Genomic DNA, 12154 nt, shown 5'->3' with positions numbered 1-12154 from the left:
AATCAACGTCAATACAAATATAGCAGTATGCAATCCAATTAAAAATCTTATTTTCAGTGCAGGAAACAAGAAAGCTCAAAAAGATATAAGAACTAGATTCAAATTTATATTTATTATTATTAAACTTCAAAATTATATTAAACTTCAAAAATTTTTTGCAATAAAATTCCATATTTATACCGTTCCTGAAATTCATATGCTTTTCATTTCGCTTCATCAAATGGCTTAACCCAAACAATATTTACGAATTGTTTGAGAGCTAGTTTTAGAAATCTGTGTTTCGATAGAAGATTAAATACTTATTGAATATTAAACTTACTAATTAGATCTTCTTATACAGAGAGTTCATTAAGAAATAAATTTTGCAGATTTTTACTAAAACATGTTTACTGAGTTAAATTCTCAAGGTTTTGATTTACATTACATATTAGCCGCTGAATATGATCATGTTAGTTCACAGCTATTTTGATATCAATAAACCATGAGAAAAAATATCATTCAAAACAGCAATGGAATTTAATTAATTTAATATAAATATTATTACTAATTTAATAAAAATGTTATTACTAATTTAATATAAATATATGTCAAGAAACATATAAATATATATCAAGAAAGATATAAATAAGAATATGCACAGAATTTTTTTAAGAAAATGCAAAAAATTGTTTATGAACTGTTTATCATATCTTTAATGCGGCAGTCCACTCATGTCTGGAAATTCTTTGACCGATGCTAAAACCGTAATCTTAGTACTCGGAGGGCATACCTATTTCACTGGAAAAGAACATACAAATGCAGAATTTTAAATTAGGCAGAAAGGCAATTAGCATGTCGTAAAATAGCCGCCGGACGGAAAAGTGTTTAGTGACACTGCTCCCATAGCAAAGGACATGGGTTCGAATCCCAGGAAGGGATTGATTTAAAAATCTTCGGGCATCAGTGTGCCAATGGAACGAAGATCCATCCTATTGGAAATTGAAGTCATGTGAATCTTCGTTAGTTTGAGGAAAAAGGCATTGTTCCATCATATCCAGATACGTTGGATACTTGGAGTGCTTTCGCCAAAGAAGAATGGTCCATACACTTTTATCCGTGATACGGCACAGAAAACGTTTAGCTTCTCTGAGTATCTATCATGTTGTGCTGGACATATGCTGGACGGGGATTGTGCAGACCCCATATGCGAAGATTATGTCAATTCACTTATGTCACCACTAAGATAGAACGTAGCTTCTTTGCTAAAAATAAACGCGGTTAAAACGCGTCACCCTATATCATTTCTAGCATATCACCGCAAATTCAATACTCTTCTCTGTCATTCTCAGTGTGAATTGCACAAGTTGTAAGCTGTAGGGCTTGTACAGCAAACGCCATCTCAAAGCACGCCATATACTTGGTTGAGGTATTCCTAGTTCTGTAGTAGTTCTATTAGTTGACTTTCTTGCACTACGACATAAAACTGTTTTCTATTCATATAAAATCATCCTTTGACACACGTGGTCGGCACGGGCGTTTTCCTTTGCCGAGACATCCAATTTCTTGAAATTACGTCGACCAACGTTTGATACTTTTTCTGGTTGGTGGGTTAACACCGAATCGAAGACGAAATACCCGCTTCTCTGTAACTGCCGACACACTTCTTGACAACTCGAGAAAGTAGGAAACCTAATGCTACCAAGGCACGAGTACCCATTGGCCGTTTGCTCAACTGGTCACCGCCTCAGCTGTGGTAAACAAAACTTTAGAACTTCCGCTTTTATTCGGTATGTGGACTGTTCATATCCAATTTAGACTTCTTGAAATACACAGTAATTGAATTGGGTCCATCTGTTTTGAATAACCATGCATTTCAGAATAAACTGCGAAAGTTCAAAAGAAGTGCTCTTCTAAGTCTCTGTTTCAATTCCCTAAAAATGACCGAACTAAAATTCTGAAATACTTCTTCCTTAACGAGGAATTCTTCCTTATGAATGTCATCCTGGTCAGAATTTTATTGATATTCGTAATTCGCATTCAAAAGTTTCGACGGAACAAGAACGGTAAAAAATAATTCAAAAGTTTCGACGGTACAACAAAAGTATGTAAGTGTTGAAATCACATAGTGACATTTTTAATATTTTATCAAGAGAAAAACTTTTTTTTTCCCTTCTCAGTTTAATTTCCTAGGGCAAAATAAAATCTAATTATTCTTCACCTGCCTCGAAGATCCACCTAACTCCGATAAAATATCGTTTCAAGCAACAAAGTCCGCCTTTAAAATTCTGCCGACCGGGGCGGACCCCCTACTAATCTAGCTATGTATGTCAGAGAACAAATGCTTTAGTGAATATATTCATTTTACTCGTATAAATATCTTAATAACAAAGCACGAAATAGGCGATAAATTTATTCTGAAATTTAAAAGTGGTACTTACTGTTATCCTTGTCCATTCGCAGAGGCACATATTTAGAGATACTTGAGAGGAAGCACTGTATATTGTCAAAACCCAGATCTCTGAAGCTGATTATGTCTTGGTAGTTCATCTGTAGAATAAAATAAATTGAATTGATTTTCTTATGCTGCCATGTGTGTTAAAGTTTTAGATCAGGTGTTCTCAACGAGGATCGGTACAGACTCCCTGAGAGTTTTAAAAGGGGTCTAAGCTGACTAAGAAGTCAAATGGAGAACAACAGCCGAATACGTACCAGCCATTGATCCGCATAATCAAGATCCCATTCATTATAAAAAAATTGTATAAAAAAACTAATAAAATTGTTAATTAATTGTTCATTCATATAAAACTACATCATACAAAACCAAATCATATTCGCAACACGTGGATGCGATAAATTTTGGAATTTAAATGTCTTCGAAGAGAAATATCCCAAGATAAAGTTGGTTTAGTTAATGTGATCACGGCAAAACCTCGACGGCTATCTGTCTAAGCCCTAAGGGAAGGGACGCCTTCGTAGAGTTTTTTCTAAGGGAAACTGTCTTGTAGACGTTGGTGGACACATGGTGAAAACCACAAAAACGGCCCTGCAGGCAGCCCGTTCGCGAGACTCGAACTTCGGACCGAAGTAGCCGTGTTCAGTGTTTTTACCGCTCGGCCGCTGGTGGGCAAAATAAAGTTGGTACTGAATCAACATTATTAACGTTTCCAACATCTTACCTAATGCAAGTTGTTCCAACTAAAATTCCCTAAAGGGATAAACTGATGTTGGCTTTTCCTGCGGCGGGGGAAATTACAGTTAGAAAACACAGGAACGAGGATATGGTAAGATGTATATATCCGGCACTGTGCCGCGTATGATATTTCATATTTGTTTTAATCAGGCTGTTATTGTTTTCAATAAATAATCAAAAGACAACTACTGTGAATTAAATGACTCAACGCTTCAGAACGAAGATACCACAACACAAGTAGGCTCTAATAAAGTAAATAACTTCACAAAAGAAGAAAAGTTTTTGAACGAGGTGAATTAAGAATTATTGTAAGCAATTTTGTGCCAAATACTAAAAAGAATTAAATTAATTCACCGAGGGTAAGCATCACTTCAATTAAAATTGAACTTTGGCGTAATTAGAATCTGTGATTTTCCTTCAAAAACTTGTTTACATTTTTAAAATTAAACAACTGATAATAATACAAAACATAATAGCACATAAATCGAATAAACCAGTTTCTTCAAAGCATTTGTTTATATTCTTACTCTAATTATTAGCTTTAGTTCACTTATGTGCAATTATTTTTAATATTGTTGCGTGTGTATGAGTTCGTAATAGATTGAATGCACAAGTTCGATAACAGGTTAATAAAATTTATTCTTATCAAAAGAAATATATCAGAACTCTGAAATTTTCTTCAGAGATATTCGTACAAGTGTTCACAATATCACGCAATATAATCAGTTGTGATAATTCAAACTACGAGAAACGTTAATTACAACACAATACAAAGCACATCTAAAGCGAAAGCTAACTCGGATTTTTCAATTCATGCGCAATTAACAACTCGCAAAGCAACTGCGCTCAGACTCTCTCTCTCCAGTCTTTTATAGTTTTCACCGGTCACGAGATTTTTATTGTACTTTCTGCTATTGGAAAACAATATGAAGATGGAATTACAGTTGCAGCTAACATGAAGGTCAATTAGATTTATTTAATTTCAATACAAATTACCGAGATACCCATTTATTGAATGTTAAATGCATGTGCTGCTGTATTTTTACTTTTTCAGCATAGCTTTCTCTTAAAATTTGTCTCGTTGTGCATTGAACGGGGTAATGCAACAATTTTAATTATAATTCTACTAAAATAATCTATCTAAATACCAAATTCGTAACAATGTTATTATGCTGTATAGCAGTGGTCTCAAACTCAAATTGCATGCGGGCCAAATGCACGATCTGAAAACAGCTAATGGGCCAGAATTTATTTTTTTTAATGGAAAACATTATTAATAAAATTTTAAAAATTCAAATTTCTCTCTCTAAATATTTAAATATTTATCAAAATGTATATAAACAATAGTAATAATAAAATCTTTTTTATTTTTTAAAATATATAGTTTATACACTACCCGACATTGGAAATGCAGTGCCAAGAAGGAGTGGCCAGAAAGTGATGAAACTCGGCAAACGGAGAGAGAGAGAGACAACAACGAACAGTAAGTTATCTTTATATCGAAATGATATGCACAATGCAGAGCGATAACAGCATCAGCTCAGTAGATTGTAGGACCACCTTGGGCGGCGAAACACGAAGCAACACATCTTGGGACAGAGTCAATGAGACTACGGATGGTGTCCTGAGGAATGGCTTTCCATTCTCTGTCAACCATTTACCACAGTTCATCTTCTGAAAGCAGCAATGGCAGGGTCTACAAATGATATCCAATCACATTCCAAATGTGTTCAATTGGTGAGAGATCAAGAGAGAACGGTGGCCATGGAAACATCTATACACCTTGCAAAGCACGTTAGCTGATGCGAGCAGTGTGTTATCGAGTGTTATGCTGCTAATAAAGGACACTGAGCACTCCCTGAGAGAGTAGGGGATTGTCACTAGCCCCAATATATTATACACGTATCGTTGATGCTCCACCGCTTGTCAGCGGATAAGTCCATCAACGCGTGTTGACATAACTCTGGCACCCTCGAACATGCCACATTTCCTTGTTCCAACCCTCGTCATCACAGCCTGTGAACTGTGGATGTATCCAGGTGTGTGTCAGCTGAGATTTGCTGTATGTACCTGCCCTTCTCAGTCCGACGACCATGCCCCTAGTAAAATCGTCTATCTGCTAGAACTGCCTCCGTTGATTACGATCTGACATTCTCTATTATCTATTACTATCTCTATTACCGCATCCTCTGTGACAAGAACAAATTTTCTAGGATCATTTCCTTAGCAGAAATAACAGCAGGAAAATTTAACATTCTCCGAGTTCCTTTCCTTATACCTTCTTCAACGTGCGCTGTAGAGCTGCGCATTTGACATCATTCGCATAACTCGCTAACGTGCGTCTACCCTGAAATTTGTATAACTTTCGGGCCGCTCTTTCTTGGTGTTGCATTTTCAGTGTCAGGTAGAGAATTTATTTTTTATCTTAAATCTATTGCTTGGTTTTATAGTTGTTTTCTAAGACAGTTTTGTGGGCTACTCATATATTTTGTAATTCAGATATATTTACAGCTAAATATGAAGTATAATAAGTAGTTATAAATATGAAGTTCTCAGACCGTTTCTTTCAAATAATTATAATATATAAGGCATTTTCTCCCTCCTTTATACATGCCTTCGTGATGTAACTAGAAGCATGCTCGATGCGTATTCGGGATATCCGAAGCTCGAATCTCGGAGAGAGTATTGCAATTTTTCAAGTCCCTCTCTCGATATAACTTAAAAACTCTACACATATTTAATTAATTATTAAATAATTATTTTATAAAAATTATTTAATAATTAATTAAATTATTTAAGCTAATTTTCATTTACACAAAAAGTAAACAAATTATGAAAAATTCCAAAAATTTCAAAGAAAATTTACCAAGTGTGACAAAACGTGAGGATAAATAATAATAATTTAGTCCTTTTCTCTTATTTATTAAATTTTTCTGCGTAGCACGAACAAAAATACAGATTTTTATGTGTATATAGTTATAAACTTCTTTATTTCTTTCTACAGCTTGACACTTGATTGCGTTCCGATACCTCCCTCCCAATGAAATTCGAGGAAATAAGTTTAAGCCTTTACAAGGAAGTAATGTGGTATGCATCTCAGATATTTCTATTTTAGGCAATTAAAAAATAGAAAAAAGTAATTTGCATGTTGACGCTGAAATAAAATATCTAACTCAGCCAGTCATGGTCTCGGGGCAAGTCCTAACATGTTACAACTTACCATGAGATTTTGTTGTAAATTGCCCCATCGTATAGTTTCGAACATTATTATTGATTTATAAAAAAAACAGAAAGAAAATTAAAGCAGCATCTTAAAACTTAATACATATATAAAATAAATAGTTAAAATAATTTTAAAAAAGATCAATTTACTTATTTTAAATCAAAATGTGCTTGCATGATACCTCTGACAACTCGTTTCGGCAGAACATTGACAGTATTGACGTAATAGTGCCCGTCATGAAAATCATGTTTGGTGAAAATTCTGATGAACAAAATTTTGAAAAACAGCTGCTTAACATGAATGTTACTACTCGCCCCTTTTACAAGTAGCCCTTATTGCCTGCAACCAGTGGTTGCCGGGCAAGGACTTTTGTGGTCACGGCGTATGTATAAAAACATAAATACTTACAGTGTATACATGAAGAAAACTATCTAAAGGGATGCCTCCAGGATAGTATTTTACTAACATTTTCCGGATGTTCTGAATAACATTGTCAACGACGAGAGAGTTGTCCTTAGACAAATCAGCATTTTTAGCAAAAGTTTGATCTAAAAGCATAAAAGTAAATAATAAATTATAAAACTAATTTCATGTATTATTACATACATATATCTTAGAATACCGGACAATGTTTTTAAGTTACTTTTCCTTATATCTTCACATATTTCTCTCTATTCTAAGTAAAGGCTAGGCGAGGCAATTTTTTTGAGAACAGGGACACACAATAAGCATATCTTAGGACACCTTATGGTGTCTATGACCAGTGAATCAAAGAACTAGAACGTGTTCCCTGACTCCATTCAAATTTCTTGACTGAGTTGTCAGACGGAACTCTGTTAAAGTCTGGTGATATGGAGGTTTTGAAAGTTTTTATATTCTAAGTGAGGGAAAGTAGTGAATAGATTTTTATGACCTTGGAACTATACAGGTGATTCGTCTTTTAGGAAGTAGAAAATTTTTATCCGTGCGATTTGTTTTATTTCAAAGTTCTGTCTCCTGGATGGGAAGTTCTGCATTCTTTAAATCTTTTGGACGAAAATCCTTTATAAAGGAATATCTTTTATAAATATAAATATATAATATATATAAAAGTTTATAAAGGCTAGCACAATTTTGCCTTACAACCATACAAATCTTAGGGGAAATTAATACACTCTCATCACACACTGAATAGGACGAAGGAGGGTAAAATAAATAGCGTAAGCATGACGTTAAGAAAATGAAGTCAAGGAAATGTTAAAAATGTGACGTCATGACTTGTCATGGCTGCTATCTAGGATTTCGTTTTATGCACTAAGTAAAAAAAAAAAAAAAAAAAAAATCATTGAGCTTAAGTTTTAAAACAAAAACGGGAGATTTAGTAATGACTTAACACGCCAATGAATACAACAAAGCGACTATGAGAAGGCGTGATGTCATATCCTGTTAATTGATAGCTTCACTTTTAATTGCACTAATTATGGAAAAAGTATGTAAAAATATATGTTATTTATAAAACAAAAAACATTCTAGAAACAATTCATTGAAAACTGATATGAGAATTAAACAGAATGTATACTTTCATTATAGCCAACTCGGAAAACCAAAGAAACGAAAATAAACATCCTCGGAATGTTTGACAATTATCCTTAAAAAAATGTAATAATTTTCACTTTCCTCTATTTTGCGTAGTTTTCATCTCTTATAACTAGTTTATTGTTAAGCTGGATTCCCTTGATTATGTTTATTTTTATTCAATCTATTCAATTTGTATCTGCACTTTGTATAGCATTTCATCCATTTTATTTTCCATTACATTTATTATTTGAAACGTATTTTGTGCAGATCTCCCTTACCCGGACATAGCAATGTTCTCACTCTTAGGAAACTTTCAAAACATTTGATTTCACTTTCCATGTAGCCTTATCTATCGCTGATGTGTTCGATCTTTCGAAGTCGGGGTCTTTTATTCACCTTCCTTCTCCTTCGTTCCTCCTATATTCCTCTCGGGAACTGCGGTCAAGGCTCATTCATGGGAGATGCCCATGAACATTAAAAAGTATAGGACTACGTGTCCCGCTCAGTTAATAGTAATGTTAACTGAGTAATAATAGTAATCGTAATGTTAATAGTAATATTAAAATTACGATATCTGATGATATTCTCATTGGGATTGCGGTTTCTTTTAGAGAAATAATAATGTGAGTTACCAGAAGTTTATCTGCGAATATTTTTCGTTTGTTATGTTCTTTTTGTAACCGCCTTCTTCGGAAATTAAAGGACTTGCATAATAATTTTCCCCTCTGAATTTTTCGATGATAAAATTATGAAAAAAAAAGTTTTTTTCAATAAAGAAATAAAAATGAAAAATAAAGAAAAGGGAAAATTTGAGAGGATATATATATATATAATAAAGAGATAATAATTAAATCACATCATAAATTAAATCAAGAACTTTCAGTCTTGTAATCGGAAGTAAACGTATCAAAACTGATACAAAAACAGTTCAATAAAATTAAAATGTTGTTAAAAGTTCTTTAATTAAAATTTCTTATGTGGTATTAGTTATATTTTATTGAACTGTTTTTGTTTCCATTTCATTGAATTGTTTTTGTTTCAGTTTTAATATGTGTACTTACGATGAAAAGACTGACCTTTTTCTTGACTGAAATATTTCCTCTTTATTATTTAATTGAATTCGCAGCATACTACGCGATTTTAATAATTTATTAGGTAAATCTGAAATTTCCAAACTTTGTTTTTATACATAGATATATGCATCCTTGAATAAATGTTTAGAAGACAACCTCAGTACAACGTCCTAAGGACATAACAAGAATTAAGATACTTGGGATATCCTAAATAGATTTCGGGGCGTTGTGACTTGAATCGCACACCTGAGGACATTCTTTATTATGTGCGACATTTATTTTTTGGGCACAAGATAATTTAATATTATTTTCTCTACCTCTGACACGTGTTTTACTGGGATTTCTCCACACAGTTTGAACATAAACTGATACATTTTAAAAAATACCTTCCATATCTGCCGGTACAATTAACCAATCTCTTTTAATTTCAGCAATATGTTTCCTTTTGAATATATCTGAAACTGTATCTATGAAATCTGCCAGGCAATCAAATCCCAATCCACGATGATCAAATGTAACATGGTTAACTTCCTACAAGGTAAAATAAATAAATAAATAAATAAAAGAACTAGTTCTAGAAACTGACAAAAGAATCTTTCCATGATATAAACAACATTTCATAACGCATATAAAGAACAGATATTTAATTAGCATAGAGACTACATTAAAATTAAACAAGACTTTAAAAATTAATTAAAAATCAATCTTAGAATGACGCAAATGTAATATGTAACACATAAACCCAAACACTGAAACAAATTTTAAGTAAACAGCCGAGTGACGCAGTGTAACAGCATATACGTCACCCAGCTAGTGTTTTATTTGTGTCGTTATACACTACGAACTTCCTTTCAGATTTGTGATTTAAGGATATAAGGTATTTTCTCTCTCCTTTCCGCATACCTTGGTGGCATAGCTGGGAGCCTACTCGACGCGTATTCCAGAGTTCTAGGGTTCAAGTCCTGGAGAGGACACTGCACATTTTTCATGTCTCCTGCTTAAAAATAAATAAATAAATAAATAAAAAAACTAAGTGGCACCCGAACTTAAAAGCGGTGGACGATAATCACCAGGATTCGGCGATTGGGTCCATTAATGCCTAGTCGCCCTTTAAAAGGGGGGGAGAATATGCAGTATTTTCCCCTTCCTTTCCGCATGATTTTGTAGAGTAATTTGAAGCATACTTGACGGGCATTCTAGAGTTCCAGGGTTCGAGACTCGGCGAGGGTACTGTACATTTTTCACGTCCCCCGTTTCAAAAAACTCTACAAGGAAATTTACTACAGAAATGCAGGCGAAAATAATTTGAAGGCTAATAAATATTATTGCAACAAACAGCTTGGCAATCAAATAAAGTCGCAGCTGGTGCGTGCAGGTTTTGAGAGCAAGCTTTAGGAATATCAAAGTATATTAGAATTATGATATACGTGTTAATTATTTGTGCAAAAGTGAAATGAAGCTACATCCAGAAGATACATCTAGATAGTATTTAAATCAAAATATAAATATTAAACTATTTTTAAATACCATATTTGACTTACATATTTTTCCGCCTGGTATTTTATCATACTATTTGCAAACTTTTTTCCCCACGTAATTTCTCTTTTGCAAGAACGACCATTTTCTTTAACTTCTCAAATTGCAAATGCATTTCCATCCCGCTCATTCTGACTTCAAATTTAAGCAAGAATATCTCTCTCTTCGTGGATCAAAAAATGCGAAACGAAGCTTCAAGTGATAGTATATCACTAACTAGTCTTTAGGTAATAGATTAGTCTTTAGAATGTGGAAAATAATTTTATATACTTACAACAGGCAAATGTTCGGATTTAAGAATGAAAAATAATGCCATGCATATGTCTATCACAACTTCAACAGCACTGCTCTCTCTCGACGAAATACGTGATCACGTTCTCATATATCTGCCTGTCGAGGTACTAATGACACGTTGAATCTCCTTATTAAGTTCTTATTTTTTTACTCTTTAAATTCGAATTCTTTGGGACTTCCAATAGCACTGTAATGGGCAATAGCAATATTTTCTATAAGCCGCCTGAATCGACAGCATGGTGATTTAATGTCTGCTGTTGAACTTGCTTTATCATACCATTCTTGTAATGAGTTTTCACAATAAAAACTCGCTATTCCCTTGTGTAGCGATCCGGAGATTCGGTTGGGATACCCTTGTGACAATTCAGTTTATTTTACTAACAAGTTGGGTTTTAATTTGCACCTTTACTATTACTTCTTACTTCCACAATTGCAGCTCGTTTTCTACGGATGGTTATACAGATTTTTGAAACTAGCATATGATTTATGTAGGTTAATTGGAACCGTAAAATTAGCTGTTATATGTCTGAAGAGTGTCAGTCCGAGCCTGTACCTATGTCTGGTAAAGCAAGCGAGCGCAGCTAGAATCCGCCAGAAATTAGCTGTTGGCGAATGTTGCTGACCGGTTCCGGAGAATCCTGTTTGTGGTTCATCCCAGAACAAAACTGAGATATGGATATTTTATACTGAAACGAGTATTTAATCAAGCAAACAGTTACCTATACTTTTATGCTAATCCTCAAGTACAGACGCTTTATAATTTAAGTTTAATTTTATTGTGTGATTGTCTGCATGAACCTTGAAATTTCTTTTCCATCACTATAACTCGTTTGCAGAAATTACTGGCATACTAGCGGGCAAGCCCACCGGCTGAGCGGGCAACGGCCAAAGCAATATTTATAAGTTCTATGCACTGAAAATAAAATGAACTATTAGTTTAATATACTTTCAAAGTTGCGCGCTTCCAACCTGCACGCAACAAAGTGGTGACTGCTGAGAACTAGAAACAGCCCAAAGTCTTGAGAAGGGTTTAAATCCCTTTTATTCAACTTTAGAAGTTACAAATGCGTGCTCTTGACGCTCACAAACTACGCCGACCCGGCGGTAAAATAAAAATAAGAAACTAAAAAGAGATACTAACAAGTGACTAACTACGAGGCTCTCTAAACGTAACTAACCTCACCGCGTTCTAAAATACCGCAATAATTCAGCAAACTCTGAATATTACGTTGGCCGAGGCAAGCACACAAGCCGAAACGCGTGGTTCTTCAATTTCTAACTAGCCACCTCCACACTCGTGAA

The 12154-nt window shown here is 34.1% G+C and overlaps 1 protein-coding gene across 1 annotated transcript in view; it reads right to left on the bottom strand.

Annotated features, from left to right (window-relative positions):
• The window catches only part of LOC118204950 (tudor domain-containing protein 5-like), a 91056-nt gene that overhangs the window by 52513 nt on the left and 26389 nt on the right, over positions 1–12154 (bottom strand). The window contains exons 5-7 of the mRNA XM_085819733.1: positions 9409–9553; positions 6801–6940; positions 2418–2526 (exon numbers count right to left, since the gene is read on the bottom strand). Coding sequence (XP_085675859.1) covers positions 2418–2526; positions 6801–6940; positions 9409–9553 — 394 coding nt within the window. The remainder of the gene's footprint in view (positions 1–2417; positions 2527–6800; positions 6941–9408; positions 9554–12154) is intronic.

This window comes from Stegodyphus dumicola, chromosome 1 (genome assembly GCF_044657685.1).
Source record: "Stegodyphus dumicola isolate Sdum_Otavi_A_Nest chromosome 1, ASM4465768v1".
Classification (NCBI taxonomy): Eukaryota; Metazoa; Arthropoda; class Arachnida; order Araneae; family Eresidae; genus Stegodyphus; species Stegodyphus dumicola.
The sequence above is the reverse complement of the archived record's forward strand: the minus strand, read 5'-3'. Positions and strand labels throughout refer to the sequence as shown.